The sequence below is a fragment of the Pan troglodytes genome, chromosome 1 (assembly GCF_028858775.2).
Source record: "Pan troglodytes isolate AG18354 chromosome 1, NHGRI_mPanTro3-v2.0_pri, whole genome shotgun sequence".
Taxonomy (NCBI): domain Eukaryota; kingdom Metazoa; phylum Chordata; class Mammalia; order Primates; family Hominidae; genus Pan; species Pan troglodytes.
Genome location: NC_072398.2, coordinates 230,887,059 through 230,910,015, shown reverse-complemented (window position 1 = coordinate 230,910,015; position 22,957 = coordinate 230,887,059). Strand labels below are relative to the sequence as shown.

The window sequence follows — 22,957 nt, the reverse complement described above, 5'->3', positions numbered from 1 at the left end:
GGACCTGGTCAGCACCTCTGGGGCTGGGACATCAGTGTCCTAAAGGTGGAAGGGTTAGACCCTCTAGGGGAAGGGCCCACCGCCCTCCACAGAGGCTCTGGCTTAGGCCACGTGGACACGTGAGGGGGGCACCTACCATGTTCTCCATGGACTTGCTGGCGACTCCCACGAGAAGGCCAGCCAGGAGGGCGAGGTGCTGCAGTGCCATGCCAGGAGCAGATGCGCAGAGCCTGCAACAGGGAGGAGCATGCGGAGCCAAAGAGATGGAGTGGGGCTGAGGCAGGGTGGGTGGGGCCAAATGAAAGTGGGGTCAAGAGATGTTGGGGGGGCTGCGGGCCAAGGCAAGGAGGGAGAGCCAAATGGAGATGGGTGGGGCTGTGGTGGAGGGTGGGGCCAAATGAAGTGGGCGGGGCTGTGGCAGGGAGGGTGGGGCCAAATGGAAGTGGGCGGGGCTGTGGCAGGGAGGGTGGGGCCAAATGGAGATGGGGTGGGGCGGGGCCGCGGCAGATGACTGAGTTAAATGGAGATGGGGCAGGGCCATGGCAGGGGTGCAGGGCCATGACAGGGAAGGTGGAGCCAAATGGAGGTGGGGTGAAAGAGTGAAGGCTTGGGGCCTTTGGAGGCACGGGTGGGGCGAGGTGTAGGCAGGGCCTTACCTGCCCCTCCAGGATGGGGACTACCGACATCAGCCCTTTGCCCGCCTGGGTGGTCAGGGGTTAGCTCTGGGAGCTCATGGGCTCAGCTGAGCCCTGCAGACCCCAGCCCAGTCCTGCAGATGAAGACAGCAGGTGAGGCCGTGGTCACGCGAGGGCAACCCAGGTGGGCCGTGGCCTACAGTGCGGGGTCTGGGTCCAGTCCGGGCCCTCTGTCCACACCCTTGCTGGCCCCTGGCTGTCGAGCAGGGCGTCCTGGAGGGGCTGTCCCTGGGCTGTGGGGGCCTCGGCAGGGCTGTCTCCACGAGTGTTTCCCCCGAGCTGGCCTCCTGGCCTCCTGCGGGTGAGAGTGCCTGGGATACAGGCCCTCGCTGGGATACAGGCCCTCGGCCCGGCCTTTGCTCAGGGACCAGGTACGGAGCTCAGTGGCCCAGGCTGCACTTGGTGGACACCGGTCCTCCCGCACAAACCCCCTCTCTCCCCCCTGCACTTCCAGCCACAGGACCTGGCACCATGGCCCTGCCTTCCTAAGGGAGGAAACGCCTGCCAGGCGCACAAATCTTCAAGTGGTATCACTGCACTGGCTCAGGGGCCTCCCTGGCAAGTTACCCCGAGAGGGGCTGAGGCCCAGCCAGGCCTGTGGGGCTCCTCTTGATGGGCCTAGGCCGGGGTCCTGGGACAAGGGCTGTGAGCAGCAGGGAGACGGAGGCCCTGGAGGACACAGCTCCACTCTCCGCACAGGGACGGTCCACTCTGTCACCCATTCCATGCTGGATTCAGGTCATGGCCTCACAAACTGACCAGGCTGCCCAGGTGTGAGCCTGCCGGAGGACTCTGGAAGGTGGGGGTGGTCGGAATGCTTGAGCTCAGGAGTTGGAGACACACCCGGGCAACACAGCCTGTCTTTACAAAAAGTTTAAAATTAGTCGGGCCTGGTGGCGGGAGCCTGAGGTCCCAGCTACTCAGGAGGCTGAGGTGGGATGATCACCTGAGCCCAGAAGGTGGAGGCTGCAGTGAACCGAGACTGCACTCCAGCCTGTGCAAGGGGAACTCCGTCTCAAAAACAAAAAGCATGCTCTCCTCATTCAGCTCCTCCTCTCTGACGTGAAATCCTTTCAGATGGAGCGTGTTGAAGTCACAGGCATGCTGCTGGCCCCACCACACAGTGCAATCCAGTCTTAAGATGGAGCGTGTTGAAGTCACAGGCGTGCTGCTGGCCCCACCACACAGTGCAATCCAGTCTTAAGATGGAGCGTGTTGAAGTCACAGGCGTGCTGCTGGCCCCACCACACAGTGCAATCCAGTCTTAAGATGGAGCGTGTTGAAGTCACAGGCGTGCTGCTGGCCCCACCACACAGTGCAATCCAGTCTTAAGATGGAGCGTGTTGAAGTCACAGGCGTGCTGCTGGCCCCACCACACAGTGCAATCCAGTCTTAAGATGGAGCGTGTTGAAGTCACAGGCGTGCTGCTGGCCCCACCACACAGTGCAATCCAGTCTTAAGATGGAGCGTGTTGAAGTCACAGGCGTGCTGCTGGCCCCACCACACAGTGCAATCCAGTCTTAAGATGGAGCGTGTTGAAGTCACAGACGTGCTGCTGGCCCCACCACACAGTGCAATCCAGTCTTAAGATGGAGCGTGTTGAAGTCACAGGCGTGCTGCTGGCCCCACCACACAGTGCAATCCAGTCTTAAGATGGAGCGTGTTGAAGTCACAGGCGTGCTGCTGGCCCCACCACACAGTGCAATCCAGTCTTAAGATGGAGCGTGTTGAAGTCACAGGCGTGCTGCTGGCCCCACCACACAGTGCAATCCAGTCTTAAGATGGAGCGTGTTGAAGTCACAGGCGTGCTGCTGGCCCCACCACACAGTGCAATCCAGTCTTAAGATGGAGCGTGTTGAAGTCACAGGCGTGCTGCTGGCCCCACCACACAGTGCAATCCAGTCTTAAGATGGAGCGTGTTGAAGTCACAGGCGTGCTGCTGGCCCCACCACACAGTGCAATCCAGTCTTAAGATGGAGCGTGTTGAAGTCACAGGCGTGCTGCTGGCCCCACCACACAGTGCAATCCAGTCTTAAGATGGAGCGTGTTGAAGTCACAGGCGTGCTGCTGGCCCCACCACACAGTGCAATCCAGTCTTAAGATGGAGCGTGTTGAAGTCACAGGCGTGCTGCTGGCCCCACCACACAGTGCAATCCAGTCTTAAGATGGAGCGTGTTGAAGTCACAGGCGTGCTGCTGGCCCCACCACACAGTGCAATCCAGTCTTAAGATGGAGCGTGTTGAAGTCACAGGCGTGCTGCTGGCCCCACCACACAGTGCAATCCAGTCTTAAGATGGAGCGTGTTGAAGTCACAGACGTGCTGCTGGCCCCACCACACAGTGCAATCCAGTCTTAGTTTTTCCTTTTGTCCCTTTAGCATTTGCCTAGCAGAGACCGTCTTCCCCTGCTCAGTGGAAAACTCCAGACATCACAGACCCTTCTGCTCCCTCTCTGGTTAAAGGGCATCCTGAGGGCCACATTAAGTCACAAAACATCATTTCAATTCAGGAACCAGAAGTCCAAGATTTCAATCAACACTTTCATCTGCTATTTAGTCAACTTCATGGAGATGTACTTTACATACAATAAACCACATCCGTGTAAAGTACACAGGCGGGTGAGTGTGACCACCCCCTTGAAGCTGCCACCACAGCCAGGACGGTGCCCGGTCCCACACAGCTGCCAGCACTCGCTGTGGCCCCCACAAGCCCGGGCTCCCGGCAGCCAGGAGCTGACCAGACTGTAGCTGTATCTTCTAGGGTCTTATACAAAGGGGTTGCACACACTGACCTTTAGATCCTTCCATGTTGTTTTATCCGCACTTTCTTCCTTTCCACAGCCGGAGGATTTTCCACTGTGTTGGCCAAACGTCACCGCCTTTGCCCATCACCTGCCAGTGGGTGCCTGGGCTGCTCCCAGTTCCTGGTGACTGGATGGAGCTGCGGCCAAGGTCCTGGCACATGTCCTCATGTGGACATCTGTCTTCATTTCTCTTGGGAGCAGAGTGGCTGGCTCACAGGGAGGTGCACGTTTAACTTTCTGAGGAACTGCAGCCGTCTTCCACAGTGGCTGTGCTGTATACCCTCCCACTGGCGATGTGGGTGCACGCAGGGTGTCCGTGCATGTGCAGGAGTATCTCTGTGTCGTTACAATCTGCATTTCCCTGAAGACTAATGATGGCATCTTTCCATGTGTTTATTAGCCACTTATATATCTTCTTTCTGAAGTGCCTACTCACATCTTCTGCCCATTTTGTTTAATTGGGTGGAGTTGCAACATATACCTTTTTTTTTGGCGGGGGTGGGGGGCATAGGGTTTCACTCTGTTGCCCAGGCTGGAGTGCAGTGGTGGGATCGTGGCTCACTGCAGCCTTGACCTCCAGGGCTTACGCGATCCTCCTCCATCAGCCTCCCGAGTAGCTGAGACTAGAGGTGTGCGTCACCACCACGCTCAGCTAAAACACATATTCTTCATCAGACTTATGTATTGCAAATATTTTCTTCCATCCTGTGGTTTGTCTTATCATCTTTTTTTTTTTTAGTTGGAGTCTCTGTCGCCCAGGCTGGAGTGCAGTGGCGTGATCTCAGCTCACTGCAAGCCCCGCCTTCTGGGTTCACACCATTCTCCTGCCTCAGCCTCCCGAGTAGCTGGGACTACAGGTGGCCGCCACCACGCCTGACTAATTTTTTGTATTTTTAGTAGAGACGGGGTTGCACCATGTTGGCCAGGATGGTCTCGATCTCCTGACGTTGTGATCCGCCTGCCTTGGCCTCCCAAAGTGCTGGGATTACAGGCATGAGCCACCTTGCCCGGCCCCCGTCTTATCATTTTTTTATGGACATCTTTTGAAGAGCAAATGTTTTTAATTTTAATGAAATTTTTAATAAAATTGAATGCATCCATTTTTCCTTTTGTGGTTCTTGTTTTTTATGTCCTAAGAAATCTCTGCCTTGACCTCATGGTCACTAAGATTTACTGCTTTCTTCCAGAAGTGTTAAAGTTTTAGCTTTTGCATTCTGAGTCACCTTTGTGTATGGTGAAATGCAGGTCAAGCGTCATTTCTTTCCTTATGTATAAACAGTTGCTAAAAAGACTTTTCTTTCCATGTGGAATTACATTGACATCTTCATTGAAAATCAATGGACTATAGAGGTGGGGTCTATTTCCAGGCTTTCTATTCTGTTCCACTCACCTGTGTGTCTATTCTTCAGGGACACTGCGGCTGACTGGATTACTGAAGCTGTAAGTAGAATAGAAACTTTGAAATCCGGGCACGTATCAGCTCCACTTTGATTGATTGCTTTGGCAATTCCAGGTCACATGTGTTTCCTATTTTAGACTAATTGTGTCAATTCCTACAAAAAAGCCTGCTGCGATTTTGACTGGGAGAGCCGATGTTTTAACAGGGTTGAGTCTTTTCATCACGGACATGCTGTCTCTCTTCATCCCTCCGCATCATCTTCAGTTTATCTCAGCAGTGTTTATAGTTTTCAGTGAACAGGTCTTGTATATCTTTTGTTAAGATAATTACTAAGTATTTTACTTTTTGTTATTACAAGTAGAATGTAATTTCTGATTTCATGTTCCGATAGTTTGCTGCTACTATATAACGATAAACTTTGCACCTTAGCCTTGATATCTGAAATCTTGCTAAATTCACTTAATAGTTCTAGCAATTCTCTGTAGCTTCCTTAGGACCCTCTACATAAATAATCAGGTCATCTACAAATAAATACAGTTTACTTCTTCCTTTCTAATCCTTGTGACTTCAATTTGCCTTTTTTCTTACCTTATTGCAGTGGCTGGGACTTTGAGTATAATGTTGGACAGAAGAGTGAGAATGGGTGTCATCCTTGTTCTTGATTTTAGGGATAAAATGCTCAATATTTCGCCATCAAAAGTACAACGTCTAGTGTAAGTTTTTCATAGATGTTCATTTATCAGACTCAGGGAGTTCCTTCTATTCTTAGTTTACTGAGGTTTTTTTTAAAAAATCATAAAACAGGTATAAATGTTTCCAAATGTCTTTTCTGCATCTATTTCAGTGATCATCCTTTCCTTCTTTATTCTAGTAATATGGTGATGACAAAGATTCATTTATGAATCAAAACAACCTTGTATCACTGGGATAAACCACACTTGGCCGAGGTGTACTGCCCTCTTAGGCTATTGTTGGATTTCACCTGCCAATACCTTCGTAAGGATTTTTGCCTGTGTTCATGAAGGATAGTGGTCTATAATTTTTTTTAGGTGTCTTTGTCAGGTTTTGGTATTGGGTTATATTGCCTCATAAAACAAGCTGGGAAATAGGCCCTCCTTTTTTTAAAGAGAGACAGGGTCTCACTCTGTTGCCAGGCTGGAGTGTAGTGGTGCGATCATGGCTCACTGCCGCCTTGAGCTCCTGGGATCAAGGGATCCTCCCACCTCAGCCTCCCAAGTAGCTGGGGCTACAGGTATAATTTTTTTTGTACACAGGGTCTCACTATATTGTCCAGGCTGGTCTCGAACTCCTGGCCTCAGGTGATCCTCCTGCCTCAGCCTCCCAAAGTGCTGGGATTACACGTGGGAGCCACAGCACCCGTTCCCCCTCCTCTTTTATTTTCTGAAAGAGTTTGTGTAAGAATATTGTGATTTCTTCTTTGAATGTTTGATAGAATTCACCAGGAAACCATGTATATTTGCAGGAGTTTTCTTGGTAGGTAGGTTCTCTGGTAATTAATTCAATTTCCTGAACAGAAAGAGGACCATGCAGATTTCCATTGCTTTTGACAAGTTATATTCTTCCAAGAGTTTATCCATTGCATTGAAATTGCTACATTTACTGGCCTAAAATTGTTCATCATAGTCTCCTATTATTTTGAGACATGGTCTCACTCTGTCACCCAGGCTGGAGCAAAGTGGTGTGACCTCAGCTCACCGCGGCCTCAGTCTCCCAGGCCCAGGCCATCCTCCCACCTCAGCCTCCCAAGTAGCTGGAACACAAGCAAGTGCTGCCACACCTGGCTAATTTTTTGATTTTTTGTAGAGACAGGGTCTCGCTATGAAACAAAACTGAAGCATGATGTTGCTGGTCTTGAACTCCTGGGCTCAAACAATCCTCCTGCCTCGGTCTCCCAAAGTGCTGGGATTACAGGTGTGAGCCACCAGAGATGGCAATAGTCTATTACTATGTCTATAGGATCCTTAGAAATAATGCCTCTTTTGTTCTTGATATTGGTGATTTGTGCTATCTGTTTCTTTTGAGACTGAGTCTCACTCTGTCGCCCAGGCTGGAGTGCAGTGGCATGATCTCGGCTCACTGCAACCTCTGCCTCCCGGGTTCAAGCGATTCTTGTGCCTCACAGCCTCCTGAGCAGCTGGGATTACAGGCACCCACCACCATGCCTGGCTGATTTTTGTATTTTTAGTAGAGACAGGGTTTCACCATGTTGGCCAGCCTGGTCTCAAACTTCTGACCTCAAGTGATCCGCCCACCTTGGCATCCCAAAGTGCTGGGATTACAAGTGTGAGCCACCGTGCCTGGCCTATCTTTCTATTTGTTTGTTTGCTTTTCAAACAGGTCTCTCTCTGTCGCCTGGGCTGGAGTGCAGTGGTGTGATCACAGTTCACTGCAGCCTCAACCTCCTGGGCTCAAGCGATCCTCCTGCCTCAGCCTTCTGACTAGCCAGGACTACAGGCTCGAGCCACCACACCCAGCTCATTAAATTTTTTTTTTTTTTTTTTTTTTTTTGTAGAGATGGGGTCTCCTTCTGATTCCCAGGCTGGTCTTAAACTCCTGGGTTCAAGCAGTCCTCCCACCTGTGCCTCCCAAAGTGCTGGGATTACAGGCGTGAACCACCCACCTCACCTGGCTCTTTCTTCTTTCTTAAAATTGACCATTCTTAGTAGAGGTTTGTCAATCTTTCCAGTCTTTTAGGGAAAAAATCAGCTTTTGATATTGTTAAGTTTCTCCATTTTTCTCATGCTTTCTATGCCACTGATTTCTGTATTTGTCTTTATTTCCCTTTTTTGGCTTTGTTCTTTTTTCCTTGGCTTCTGGGAGTGAATCTTAGGTCTCTGCTTTCATGCCTTTACACGCACTTAGTTACAGAGTTCTAAGTATTGCTTTAGCTACACCAACAATTTTGATGTTATATTTTCATTATTATTCAGTTGGAAATATTTTTTCTTCTTCTGTCATTTTTTCCCCACCTGAGTTACAAATTTTTTTTTTTTTTTTGAAACAGTCTCGCTCTGTCACCCAGGCTGGAGTGCAGTGGTGCGATCTCGGCTCACTGCCAGCTCCACCTCTAGGGTTTTTAAGCAATTCTCTGCCCCAGCCGCCTGAGTAGCTGGGATTACAGATGCGTACCACCACGCCCAGCTAATTTTTTAAATTTTTAGTAGAGATGGGGTTTCACCATGCTGGCCAGGATAGTCTCGAACTCCTGACCTTCTGATCCACCCACCTCGACCTCCCAAAGTGCTGGGATTACATGTGTGAGCCACCGCGCCCGGCCCCAGCCTGGAAATATTTTCTAATTTCCCATTTGAGTTCTTCTTTGACCCATGGTTTATTCAAAAGTGGGTGAATTTCCAAACATTTGAGTTTTTCCTATTTTATTTGTGGTTGATTTCTAATTTAATTCCTCTGTGCTCAGAAAGCATACTTTGTATGATTCTTTTAAAATTCGTTGGAACTTGTTTTAGGACACAGCAGTTGGTCTGTGTTGGAAAACGTATCATGTGCACTTAGGAGTATTGGTGTAACTTTTTCTTTTTGTTTTTGAGAAGAGTTTTGCTCTTCTTGCCCAGGCTGGGGTGCAGTGGCACGATCTCGGGTCACTCCGTCTTTTGGGTTCACACCATTCTCCTGCCTCAGCCTCCCGAGTAGCTGGGATTACAGCTGCCCGCCACCACGTCCAGCGAATTTTTGTATTTTTAGTATAGATGGGGTTTCGCCATGTTGGCCAGGTCGGTCCTGAACTCCTGACCTCAGGTGATCCCCCCGACTCGGGCTCCCAAAGTGCCTGGATGACAAGCTTGACCCCCATGTGCAGCCTGATATGTGTAACTTCCTATAAATACCATTCAGGTCAACATGATGATAGTGTTATTCAGATCCCCCATGTCTTCACTGATGTGTTTGGTTTATTGTTCCAAAGAATCGGAGACAGAGAGGTTAAAATCTCCGACTATGATTGTGGGTTGTCTATTGATGTTTTTGGTCTATTCTAAGAATCAGAGAGAGAGAGAGGTTAAAATCTCCGACTATGATTGTGGGTTGTCTTATTGATGTTTTTGGTCTATTGTTCTAAGAATTGGAGACAGAGAGGTTACAATCTCTGACTATGATTGTGGATTGTCTATTGATGTTTTTGGTCTATTCTAAGAATTGGAGAGAGAGAGGTTAAAATCTCCGACTATGATTGTGCGTTGTCTATTGATGTTTTTGGTCTATTGTTCTAAGAATTGCAGAGAGAGAGAGGTTAAAATCACCGACTATGATTGTGGGTTGTCTATTGATGTTTTTGGTCTATTGTTCTAAGAATCGGAGAGAGAGAGGTTAAAATCTCCGACTATGATTGTGGATTGTCTATTGATGTTTTTGGTCTATTGTTCTAAGAATTGGAGAGAGAGAGGTTAAAATCTCTGACTATGATTGTGGATTGTCTATTGATGTTTTTGGTCTATTGTTCTAAGAATCAGAGAGAGGTTAAAATCTCCGACTAAGATTGTGGATTGTCTATTGATGTTTTTGGTCTATTGTTCTAAGAATCGGAGAGAGGTTAAAATCTCCGACTATGATTGTGGATTGTCTATTGATGTTTTTGGTCTATTGTTCTAAGAATCGGAGAGAGAGGTTAAAATCTCCGACTAAGATTGTGGGTTGTCTATTGATGTTTTTGGTCTATTGTTCTAAGAATCGGAGAGAGAGAGGTTAAAATCTCCGACTAAGATTGTGGGTTGTCTATTGATGTTTTTGGTCTATTGTTCTAAGAATCGGAGAGAGAGAGGTTAAAATCTCCGACTAAGATTGTGGATTGTCTATTGATGTTTTTGGTCTATTGTTCTAAGAATCGGAGAGAGAGAGGTTAACATCTCCGACTAAGATTGTGGATTGTCTACTGATGTTTTTGGTCTATTGTTCTAAGAATCGGAGAGAGAGAGGTTAACATCTCCGACTAAGATTGTGGATTGTCTATTGATGTTTTTGGTCTATTGTTCTAAGAATCGGAGAGAGAGAGGTTAAAATCTCCGACTAAGATTGTGGATTGTCTATTGATGTTTTTGGTCTATCGTTCTAAGAATCAGAGAGAGAGGTTAAAATCTCTGACTATGATTGTGCATTGTCTACTGATGTTTTTGGTCTATTGTTCTAAGAATCGGAGAGAGAGAGGTTAAAATCTCTGACTATGATTGTGGATTGTCTATTGATGTTTTTGGTCTATTGTTCTAAGAATCAGAGAGAGAGGTTAAAATCTCCGACTATGATTGTGGATTGTCTATTGATGTTTTTGGTCTATTGTTCTAAGAATCAGAGAGAGGTTAAAATCTCCGACTATGATTGTGGATTGTCTATTGATGTTTTTGGTCTATTGTTCTAAGAATCGGAGAGAGAGGTTAAAATCTACTATGATTCTGGGTTGTCTATTGATGTTTTTGGTCTCTTCTAAGAATTGGAGAGAGAGAGGTTAAAATCTCCGACTGTGATTCTGGGTTGTATACTGATGTTTTTGGTCTATTGCTCTAAGAATTGGAGAGAGAGAGAGGTTAAAATCTCCAACTATGATTGTGGGTTGTCTACTGATGTTTTTGGTCTATTGTTCTAAGAATTGGAAAGAGAGAGGTTAAAATCTCTGACTATGATTGTCGGTTGTCTATTGATGTTTTTGGTCTGTTGTTCTAAGAATTGGAGAGAGAGAGGTTAAAATCTCCTACTATGATTGTGAGATTGTCTATTTCTCCCTTTAATTCTGTTGCTTTTGCTTCCAGTATTTTGAGGCTCTGTTATTAGGCACATTCATAATTGATGTCTTCCCTCCCCGCTTTCCCTTTGGTAATAACTCCATATCTTGAAACTGACTTAATGTTACAGAAATATAGCCTCTCCAGGCTGGGTGTAGTGGCTCACGCCTGTAATCCCAGCAATTTGGGAGCCAAGGCAGGCGGATCATTTGAGGTCGTGAGTTCGAGACCAGCCTGGCCACTGTGGTGAAACCCTATCTCTACTAAAAATACAAAAATGAGGTGGGTAAAGTGGTGCGCGCCTGTCGTCCCAGCTACTCTGGAGGCTGGGGCAGGAGAATCACTTGAACCCAGGAGGTGGAGGTAGCAGTGAGCCAAGATCATGCCATTTTACTTGTCTTGGAGACAGAGGAAGACTCCATCTCAAAAAAAAAAAAAAAAAATAGCCACTCCAGCCTTCTTATGCTCACTGATATATATGTGTGTGTGTGTGTTTGTGTATGTGTGTATATGTGTGTGTGTGTGTGTGTGTGATGTTTTTGGTCCATTGTTCTAAGAATCGGAGAGGTTAAAATCTCCGACTATGATTGTGGGTTGTCTATTGATGTTTTTGGTCTATTCTAAGAATTGGAGAGAGAGAGGTTAAAATCTTCGACTATGATTGTGGATTGTCTATTGATGTTTTTGGTCTATCGTTCTAAGAACTGGAGAGAGAGGTTAAAATCTCCGACTATGATTTTGGGTTGTCTATTGATGTTTTTGGTCTATCGTTCTAAGAACTGGAGAGAGAGGTTAAAATCTCCGACTATGATTTTGGGTTGTCTATTGATGTTTTTGGTCTATTGTTCTAAGAATTGGAGAGAGAGAGGTTAAAATCTCTGACTATGATTGTGGATTGTCTGCTGATGTTTTTGGTCTATTGTTCTAAGAATTGGAGAGAGAGAGAGGTTAAAATCTCCGACTATGATTGTGGATTGTCTATTGCTGTTTTTGGTCTATTGTTCTAAGAATCGGAGAGAGAGGTTAAAATCTCCTACTATGATTCTGGGTTGTCTATATATGTATGGTTTTTGCAGTCACTTTCTGCCTACTTGTGTTTTTTATATTTAAAGTGCATCTTTTAGTTGGGTGTGATGGCACATGCCCCTAATCCCAGCTATTCTGGAGACTGAGGCAGGAGGATCACTTGAGCCCAGGAGTTTGAGCACTACTAGACTTTACCTTGGGCAAAAAGGCAAGACCCCATCTCTTAAAAAAAAAATACATAGACGGACAGACAGACACACACACCACAGTGCATCTTTTGTAGACAGCATGTAGTAAATCTTGCTAATTTGTCCATTTTAGCAATCTCTGCCTTTTAACTGGAGGGTTTAATTCATTAATATTTAATATAATTATCATTATGGGTAGATGTAGGTATGTTAATATTTAATATAATTACTGTTATGGGTAGATGTAGGTATGTTAATCGTTTTCTGATTGTCCCTTTGTATACACACACTGCCCTTTATTTTTCAGTGATTTTAGGTTCATAGCAAAATTGAGCAGTTAAGTACAAGGAGTTGTGCCTCCCCGCTGTGCCCACCCAGGCGCAGCCTTACCCTCAGCATCCCACTTGTTGCAGCTGACACACCGACAGTGACACATCACCACCACTCAAAGTCCATGGTTGACACGAGGGCGCACTCTTGGTGCTGCACGTTCTTGGTGCTGCACGTTCTTGGTGCTGAGCTTTGGCAAGTGTATAATGACACTATCGTTGGATTTCAGGTCTACCGTTTTTACCATTATTTGTTTTCTGATTGTCCCTGTGTTTTTTGTTCCTCTATTCTCTTTCTGGCCCTCTTTTGCATGATTTGAAGTTTTAAAAATTCCTTTCCAAGTTATCTTTTGGCCCTTTAGTTGTGCTTCTTTCCATTATTCTCATAGTTGTTGCTCTAGGAATTGCAATTTCAACCTTGCTTTTTCTAGTCTACTTAGAACTAGCATTATACCACTTTATGCAAAATGTAGACATGTAGACACCTTGCAACTGTACAGTCCACGGATCCCCTCTACTACTCTTCATGTTGTGGCTGTCATATCTGCATACATTATAAACCCAAGAGATGTTTTAATTTTTCCCCAGATATTTACTAATTTTGATGTTCATTATTCATTCTTAAAAATCTGAGTTTCACTGTAGTATATACTATCTTCAGCATTTCCGGTAGCACAATTTGATGGTGACAAATTTTATCAGTTTTCCTTTTTCTGAAAATATTTTCATGTAATGTTTATTCTTAGAGAATACAGAATTCTATGCTTTTTTTTTCTTTCAGCAGTTCCACTTTCTTCTGGTCTCCATAATTACTCACAAACTTGGTCGGGCGTGGCAGCTCATGCCTGTAATCCCAGCACTTTGGGAGGCCAAGTGGGTGGGTCACTTGAGGCCAGGAGTTTGATGCCACCCTGGCCAACATGGCAAAACCCCATCTCTACTAAAAATACAAAAATTAGCTCAGCATGGTAGCACACGCCTGTAGTCCCAGCTACTTGGGAGGCTGAGACACAAGAATCGCTTGAACCCAGGAGGCAGAGGTTGCAGTGAGCTGAGACTGTACCACTGCACTCCAGCCTTGGTAACAGAGCAAGACTCTGTATCAAAAAAAATTTTTTTTTAAATCTCACAGACTCAGTCTATCAGCTCATGGTCTATCAGCTCAGGGTCTGTCAGCTCATGGTCTATCGGCTCAGGGTCCATTGACTCACGTCTATCAATCAGCTCAGTCTATTGGCTCAGGGTCCGTCGGCTCACGGTCTATCAATCAGCTCACAGTCTGTCGGCTCACGGTCTATTGGCTCATGGTTTATCAGCTCAGTCTTCACAGTGCTGTGCTGTGTGTGATCTGTTGTTTTTCTCTGGTTGCTTTCAAGATTTTTAAGGTTAATCTTTAGTTTTTAATAGTTTTGGGGCTGGGTGTGGTGGCTTACACCTGTAATCCCAGCACTTTAGGAGGCTGAGGCAGGCAGATCCCCTGAGGTCAGGAGTTCGAGACTAGCCTGGCCAACATGGAGAAACCCCGTATCTACTAAAAATACAAAAATTAATCGGGCGTGGTGGCACGGGCATATAGTCCCAGCTACATGGGAGGCTGAGGCAGGAGAATCGCTTGAACTGGGAGGTAGAGGTTGCAGTGAGCCGAGATCGCACCACTGCACTCCAGCCTGGGCGACAACAGCAAAACTCTGTCTCAAAAAAAAACTTTTGAAGTGATGGGTCCAGGTGTGGTTTTATTCTCATTTATCCTGTTTGGGATTCTTAAAACTAAACATTTATGTCTTTCACCAAATTTGAAAGTTTCTGGTTACTGTTTCTTCAAGTACTTCTGTCCACTGTGCCTCTCCTCTCCTGGACCTCTGTAATTACCCATGTGTTAGACATGTTGATATCACCTACAGGTCCCTGAGGCTCTGTTCATGGTTTTGTTTTATTTTCCTCCAATCACTTCCACCCTTTTTTTTTTTTTTTCCAGCTTGGATGATTTCTATTCCTCTGTCTTTGAGGACTCTGCCTATTTTCTCTGTTATTTCCCTTCTGTTATGTTCATTCAGTGAATTTTAAAATTTCAGATCTTGGCCAAGCACAGTGGCTCATGCCTGTAATCCCAGCACCTTGAGAGGCTGAGGTAGGTGGCTCACCTGAGGTCAGTTCAAGACAAGCCTGGCCAACATAGCGAAACCCTGTCTCTACTAAAAAAAAAAAAAAAAAAAAAAAATTGCCAGGCGTAGTGGTGGGCGCCTGTAGTCCCAGCTACTCAGGAGGCTGAGGCAGGAGAATCACTTGAACCTGGGAGGCAGAAGTTGCCGTGAGACGAGATCGTGCCACTGAACTCCAGCCTGGGTAACAGAGTAGAACTGTCTCAAAAATAAATAAATAAAATAAAATTTCAGATCTTGTTTTTTTTTTGAGACAAGAGTTTCACTCTTGTCCCCCAGCCCCAGGCTGGAGTGCAGTGGCATGATCTGGGCTCACTGCAGCCTCTGCCTCCTGGGCTCAAGTGATTCTTTGCCTCAGCCTCCTGAGTAGCTGGGATTACAGGAGCCCACCACCAAGCCCTGCTAAATTTTTGTTGTTGCTGTTTGTATTTTTAGTAGAGACAGGGTTTCACCATGTTGGTCAGGCTTGTCTTGAACTCCTGACCGCAGGTGATCCACCTACCTCAGCCTCCCAAAGTGCTGGGATTACAGGCGTGAGCCACCACCCCCAGCCAGATCTTGTGTTTGTTTGACCTAAAATTCCCATTTGGCTCATTTAAACATGTTTCCTCTGCTGAGATTTCCGGCACTTTGTTCATTATGCGTGCATTTCCCTTTTCTTCACTGAGCACAGACACTAAACCTGCTCCAAAGTGCTTTTTTGACTATTCCAACAGCTAGGTCATAACACAATTGATATCTGTTGTCTTTCCCTTCGAGAATGGCTCACATTTTCCTGGCTCTTCATATGTTGAGTGATTTTGAACTGTATCCTGTACATTGCAAACGTTACATTGTGAAGACACTGGAATTCTGTGATATTCCTCTGAAGAGAATCAATGTTTCTACTTAGCAGGCAATTAATTTCATTAGATTCAAACTGCAAACGCTGTCACACCTGCGGTGAGCAGTGAGCGGTGGCTCAGGTCACTGCATGGCACAGGGTGCACGCAGGGGTCAGGGGTTTGCCAGAAACGAGCGGCATCTATACACAGGACTCCTCCTCTCTGGCTCTTTCTGGGGCTTCTACTCTCATTTTCGAGGAGCTATGGGTGCCTAGCTCCTTCCCCTGCCTGCTCCTGGAACAAGGAAGATAGCGTACTTTCTTTTTTGTTTGTTTGTTTTCTGGAGACACATTCTCCCTCTGTCGCCCAGGCAGAAATGCAGTGGCAGCAATCCTGTCACCCCGGCCTCCTGAATAGTTGGGACCTCAGGTGCACACCATTACACCCAGGTAATGTCCTTTTCTTTTGTAGAGACTGTGTTGCCCAGGCTGGTCTCGAATGCCTGGCCTCAAGCAATTCTCCGTCTCAGCCTCCCAAAATCCTGGGATTACAGGAGTGAGCTGCCCTGCCAGATAGTAGAATTTTTACTTTTTTTTTTTTTGAGACAGAGTCTCGCTCTGTCACCCAGGCTGGAGTGCAGTGGCGCAATCTCAGCTCGCTGAAGCCTCTGCCTCCCAGGCTCACGCGATTCTCCTGCCTCGGCCTCACGAGTAGCTGGGATTACAGGCACCCGCCACCACACCTGGCTAATTTTTTGTATTTTTAGTAGAGACGGGGTTTCAGCATGTTGGCCAGGCTGGTCTCAAACTCCTGACCTCGTGATCCACCTGCCTCCGCCTCCCAAAGTGCTGGGATCACAGGCGTGAGCCGCTGCACCCGGCCCAGACAGTGGACTTTCTATCAGTGCGTTAGTCACCCCACACTATCATGTGGGGACTGTGGCTGCCCTCAGGGCAAAGATGCAAAAACAGGAAACTGTGCTGGTTGCTTCCTCCAAGTCAAAACTTCCCTCCAAAATCTGCCACTCTCCAGGGCCCTCAGGGAGCTGTTTTTCATACTCTGTCCATGGTTATAGCTGTGCTGTGGCAGGGTCACTCTGTTAGAAGTTTACTCTTTCCCACTGAAGTAGAACCCCATCATACGGCTTTCTGTGTCCAGAAACCAAGGCGATTTTAGTTTCTAGACGATTGGTGCTGGTGTTGCTTCCCAGGTGCTCAACTCTGGGCAGTAACAAGCCTGCGCAGTCTGGACATGGTGGCTCACACCTAGAATATCAGCTACCTGGGAGGCTGATGCAAGAGGACTGCTTGAGCCCAGGAGTTCGAAGCCGAAGTGCAGACGCATTCAAGCTGGTCGAGCCGGGAACGCACCTGCACTCCAGCCTGGGCAACAGAGCGAGGCCCTGTCTCAAAGGAAAAAAAAAAAGCTTTGGCAGCAGGGAACTTGGAGAACATGGGCTGAAAGGATAAGTCTTTTTGTGCTACAGATCCTGGGTCTCCAAGGGATGTAAACCTGTTCACTGTCCAACAACAGCAGCAATCAACACTTCCAGAGCACTTGCCACATGCTAGACACCACGCGAAGGGATTTATACACACAAACTGATTTCACTAATTTCAACAATGCCTCTTATCGCCCCACTTTAAAGATGAGGAAAAGACTTGCATAAGACCATACTGTGAGTAGGCGGCAGGGTTAGGCCCAGGCCAGGCCCTCTGGCTCCAGAATAAACTGGAGTCTGATGGTTTTCAACTGCAACACTCAACAAATATGTTCAGTATGTCTGGCCAACTACCGTAAAAGTTTATAGAAATTTTCAATTTAAGAAGTAAAGGCCAGGAGCAGTGGCTCACACCTGTAATCCCAGCACTTCGGAAGGCTGAGGCTGGAGGATCGCTTGAGGGCAGGAGTTTTAAGACCGGCCTGGGCAATACAATGAAACCCCTTACAGAAATCAGCCAGGCGTGATGGCACATGCCTGTGATCCCAGCTACTTGGGAGGGAGGTGGGAGGATCGCTTGAGTCCAGGAGGTTGAGGCTGCAGTGAGCCGAGATCGCGCCACCACACCCTAGCCTGGATGACAGAGTAAGACCCCATCTCAAAAAAAATAAAATAAAAAGTAAAGGCATTGGATTTAAAAAACAATATACCCTTAAATATTAGACTATTAACTAAAGTAAAAATAATAAGTGTGGACCAGGCATGGTGCCTCACACCTGTAATCCCAGCACTTTGGGAGGCCGAGGCGGGTGGATCACGAGGTCAGGAGAGTGAGACCATCCTGGCTAACATGGTGAAACCCCGTCTCTACTAAAAACACAAAAAAATTAGCTGGGCGTGGTGGCGGGCACCTGTAGTCCCAGCTACTCGGGAGGCTGAGGCAGGAGAATAGCGTGAACCCGGGAAGGTGGAGCTTGTGGTGAGCCGAGATAGCACCACTGCACTCCAGCCTGGGCAACAGAGCGAGACTCTGTCTCAAAAACAAACAAATAAATAAATAAATAGATAAATAAATAAAATAGTAGTAAGTGTGTTGTAGAATTTTCTAGCATACCTAGAAGTGAAATGCGTGCCGACGAGAGCACGGAGTATAACTGGAGTCCACTCGCTGAGGTTCTGTGAAGTACATTTAATCTCCAGAGGAACCACTTAAAAAACAACACAAAGAGGCAGAACTAAAAAGTCAGCAGAGGAGATAAAACTGAATTAAAGACAACTTGATCCCTCTACCTACAAAAAAGGAAGGGAAGGAGGAGCAGGGAAAAGCAGGTGGAAAAACAGAAATCGAACATAAAGATGGTAGACTCCAACCCAAACACTCTAACACCTACATTAAATACAAATGGTTAAATTAAATACTTCAATTAAAAACTATCGATTAATGTCACTAATTATTAGGGAAATGCAAATCAAAATCAAAATGAAATACTACTCCACACCCATTAGAATGGCTATTACCAAAAAAACAGAAATAAATGTTGGCAAACGCATGTGGAGAGAATGGAACCCTTGTGCACGCTGCTGAGAATATAAAATGGTGTGAAAAACAGTATGTCAGTTTCTCAAAAAACTAAACACACACACAAAATTAAACACAGAATTACTCTATGACCCAGCAACTTTACTTGTGGTTCTACACCCTAAAGAACTGAAAACCAGGACTTCAACAGACATTTGTACAACCATATCTTAGCAGCATTGTTCACCACAACCACCATGTCTTAGTGAAAGGTGACAACGTGCTAGCAGCCCTCACTCGCTCTCAGCACCTCCTGGGCCTCAGCATCCACTCTGGCCACACTTGAGGAGCCCTCCAGCCCACCGCTGCACTGTGGGAGCCCCTCTCTGGGCTGGCCGAGGCCGGAGCCGGCTCCCTCTGCTTGCAGGGAGGTGTGGAGGGAGAGCTGCAGGCGGGAACCGGGGCTGCATGTAGCGTGAGTTCTGGGTGGGTGCAGGCTCGGCGGGCCCCGCACTCAGAGCACCTGCCGGCACCCCCGGCCCTGGGCAGTGAGGGGTTTAGCACCTGGGCCAGCAGCTGCGGAGGGTCCCCCAGCACTGCCAGCCCCCCTGCACCAGGTTCGAATTCTTGCCGGGCCTCAGCTGCCTCCCCGCGGGGCAGGGCTCGGCAGCCTGCCATGCCCGAGGCCCCCCGCACCCCCGCCCGTGGGCTCCCATGCAGCCCAAGCCTCCCCAACGGGCACCACCCCTGCTCCGCGGTGCCCGATCCCATCAACCACCCAAGGGCTGAGGAGTGTAGCGCACGGCACTGGACTGGTGGGCAGCTCTGCCTGCGGCCAGGCGCTGGGTCCATTAGGCAAAGCCAGCTGGGCTCCTGAGTCGGGTGAGGACTTGGAGAACTTTTATGTCTAGCTGGAGGATTGTAAATGCACCAATCAGCACTCCGTGTCTAGCTCAGGGTTTGTGGATGCGCCAATCAGCACTCTCTGTATCTAGCTAATCCGGTGGGGACTTGGAGAACCTTTATGTCTAGCTACAGGATTGTAAATACACCAATCAGCACTCTGTGTCTAGCTCAAGGTTTGTAAACGCACCAATCAGCACCTTGTGTCTAGCTCAAGGTTTGTAAATGCACCAATCGCTGCTCTGTGTCTAGTTAATCTAGTGGGGACTTGGAGAACTTTTACGTCTAGCTAGAGGATTGTAAATATCATTCTGTGTCTAGCTCAGGGATCGTAAACGCGCTAATCAGCACCCTGTCAAAACAGACCAATCAGCTCTCTATAAAATGGACCAATCAGCTGTCTGTAAAATGGGCCAATCAGCAGGATGTGGGTGGGGTCAGATAAGGGAATAAAAGCAGGCTGCGGGAGCCAGCAGCAGCAACCTCCTCGGGTCCCCTTCCACACTATGGAAGCTTTGTTCTTTCGCTCTTTGCAATAAATCTTGCTGCTGCTCACTCTTTGGGTCTGCACTGCCTTTATGAGCTGTAACACTCACTGCGAAGGTCTGCAGCTTCACTCCTGAAGCCAGCGAGACCACGAACCCACCAGAAGGAAGAAACTCCAAACACATCCGAACATCAGAAGGAACAAACTCCGGACACACCATCTTTAAGAACTGTAACACTCACTGCGAGGGTCTGCGGCTTCAATCTTGAAGTCAGTGAGACCAAGAATCCACCAATTCCAGACACATTAGCAGCACCGTTCACCACAGCCACCATGTCTCGGCAGCACCATTCACCACAGCCCCATGTCTCAGCACCGTTCACCACAGCCACCATGTCTCAGCAGCACCGTCCACCACAGCCACCATGTCTCAGCACCGTTCACCATAGCCACCATGTCTCAGCAGCACCGTTCACCACAGCCACCATGTCTCGGCACCATCCACCACAGCCACCATGTCTCGGCAGCACCGTCCACCACAGCCACCATGTCTCGGCAGCACCGTTCACCACAGCCACCATGTCTCGGCACCAACCACCACAGCCACCATGTCTCAGCACCGTTCACCACAGCCACCATGTCTCAGCAGCACCATCCACCACAGCCACCATGTCTCGACAGCACCGTTCACCACAGCCACCATGTCTCGGCACCGTCCACCACAGCCACCATGTCTCGGCACCGTCCACCACAGCCACCATGTCTCGGCACCGTCCACCACAGCCACCATGTCTCGGCACCGTCCACCACAGCCACCATGTCTCGGCACCGTTCACCACAGCCACCATGTCTCAGCAGCACCGTCCACCACAGCCACCATGTCTTAGCAGCACCGTTCACCACAGCCACCATGTCTCGGCACCGTCCACCACAGCCACCATGTCTCGGCACCGTCCGCCACAGCCACCATGTCTCGGCACCGTCCGCCACAGCCACCATGTCTCGGCACCGTCCGCCACAGCCACCATGTCTCGGCGGCACCGTCCGCCACAGCCACCATGTCTCGGCGGCACCGTCCGCCACAGCCACCATGTCTCGGCGGCACCGTCCGCCACAGCCACCATGTCTCGGCGGCACCGTCCGCCACAGCCACCATGTCTCGGCACCGTTCGCCACAGCCACCATGTCTCGGCACCGTTCGCCACGGCCACCATGTCTCGGCACCGTTCGCCACGGCCACCATGTCTCGGCACTGTTCACCACAGCCACCATGTCTGCAGCAGCATTGTTCACCACAGCCAAAAGGTGGGAGCAAGTGTCCACCCACAGATGAATGGATAAACAAAAGGTGGTCTATACAGAGCGTGGAATATTCTACAGTCCTGAAAAGAAATTTTGGACGCATGCTACAACAGGGATGAACCTTGAAAACACTATGCTAAGTGAAAAGCAGCTTATCACAACAGGACAAATACTGTATGATTCTACTCATGAGGTTCCCAGGGTTGTCGAATTCATAGAGACAGAAAAGACAATGGTGGTTGCCAGGGGCTGGGGGGCAGGGAGGAATGGGGAGTTAGTGTTTAATGGGAACAGTTTCCTTTCCTGTTTCCTTTCCTCTTTTCTCCTTTCTTTCCTTTCCTCCTTTTTAAAATTTCTTTCTTTCTTTTAGAGACGGGTTTGCTCTGTTGCCCAGGCTGGAGTGCAGTGGTGCAATCACAGCTCACCGCCATCTTGAACTCCTGGGCTCAAGCAACTCTCCCGCCTCAGCCTCCCAAGTAGCTAGGACTACATGCCTGCCACCACATCTGGCTAATTTTATTTTTACTTTTTGGTAAAAAGGGTGTCTTGCTGTGTTTCGCAGGCTGGTCTTGAACTCCTGGGCTCAAGCGCTCCTCTCTCCTGTCTTAATGCATGTGTACTAGATAAACATGCACGTAACGCAGGACCCATGTTCACTGAGAGGTGAGATTTCACATTTACATGTAAGACAATTAGGCCCTATATGGCCAAAGGTGAGGCGTGGCCCGGGAGTCACTCCAGTCACATCCTCCAGAGACCAGCAGAACCAGTCCGTGGCCAGCGGTGTCTTATCAGGAGGAAGTTATGGAAAGTGACGCTGTAGTTATGGCCGTGAAATGGGGGGTCAGTTAGTGCCTGGCAGCGAGCCATCACTGTTTCCATACCGCTTGTCTCAGGCCAGTGCCTGCTTAACTGCTAGAGGAAAGGAAAACCCAAGCCTTATTCTTTAACTGTAAGGGTGTGTGACTTAACCCCGGCCTGGCACGGCCTTAGGTCCTGATTATAACTCGGCGTCTTATTGCCACAGAGTCTGTCAGTCTCGTGATCTCCACTTTAACATTAATGTTGGTCAGTTGTGTCTAAACTGAAAAAGGGTGGGAGTATAACCAGGTGTGTCCAACCTCCCATCCTTTATGGCCGGAAACTCAATTTTTAAGGTTTCTCTGGGGTCCCCTTGACCAAGAGGGAGCTCGTCCAGTTGGCTGGGGACTTAGGATTTTATTCTTAGTTTACAACATCAGTAATAAAATTAATAGGCAAATCAAAGAATGGGAGATAGTCACAGTACACGTACCAGACAAAAGCCCTGAATATGGAATATATAAAGGACTTTCACAATCTGGTCATCAAAAAAATGGGCAAAAGACGTCCTCGGACACTCAGAAAACGTGTGCAAATGGCAACAGACGAGTGGACAGTGCTCAATATGGGTGAGCGTCAGGGAAATGCAAACTAAAGCCTCCACGACCAAACGGCACTCGGCCTCTCGGCTGTGGGGACACACAGAACCGCTGGGACTTCCACACCTGGGATGCGGCCCTCCCCCGGGCATGTTCCCAAGAGAAACAACACATGCCTGCCAAACACGTGCACAAAAATAGGCCCAACTCTTCAGACAGCGGAAACCCACCCGCGCGCCCTCAGAGACGACGAGCACGCAACAGTGCATCCCACACCCACTCCTTGTGCAGCACCTCAGAGGAAGCTCAAAAACAGTTCCCTGCGTGAGCCGTGGCAGACGCAAAACCGCCCGCACGTGTGACTCCTAACACTCAGAGTGTCGGTAAAATCACAGCAGCGCTCCTGTCCGGCGCGGCAGGCGGGCGCTGGAGCAGCCTGCGAGGCAATCTCCATGGATCACAGGCAGATTCTACATCACGACAGGAGTCTGGTGAATCCTTTGTCAAAACAATTGAACTGGACACAAGCTCTGTGTGTTTCGCTGCATGTAAATTATGCCTTAGTAACTAAACAAATGCATTTTCTATTTTGAAAATCTCATTGGAGCCAAAAAGCTAAATAATGGGATGAAAATTTCTACAAGGCAATGAAAAATTTAGTGAGAATTTAAATTGTGCTATACACTCTTTGACCACTCTTATTTTCCCTTAGAAGAACTGGTTTCAGGGCAGGTGT

The 22,957-nt window shown here is 48.1% G+C and overlaps 1 protein-coding gene across 50 annotated transcripts in view; it reads right to left on the bottom strand.

The window, feature by feature from the left end:
* C1H1orf159 (chromosome 1 C1orf159 homolog) overlaps window positions 1-22,957 on the bottom strand; it is a 37,685-nt gene that overhangs the window by 9,664 nt on the left and 5,064 nt on the right. For 16 of the 50 annotated variants that reach the window (XR_010147397.1, XR_010147393.1, XR_010147279.1 and 13 more), the window contains 3 exons: window positions 17,725-17,818; window positions 657-769; window positions 137-230 (listed from right to left, as the gene is read on the bottom strand). Coding sequence is in view for 34 of the 50 variants with exons in the window: in XM_063783399.1 (XP_063639469.1) it covers window positions 137-208 (72 nt within the window). In the remaining 16 variants the exon portion in view is untranslated. 50 annotated transcript variants of the gene reach the window in all.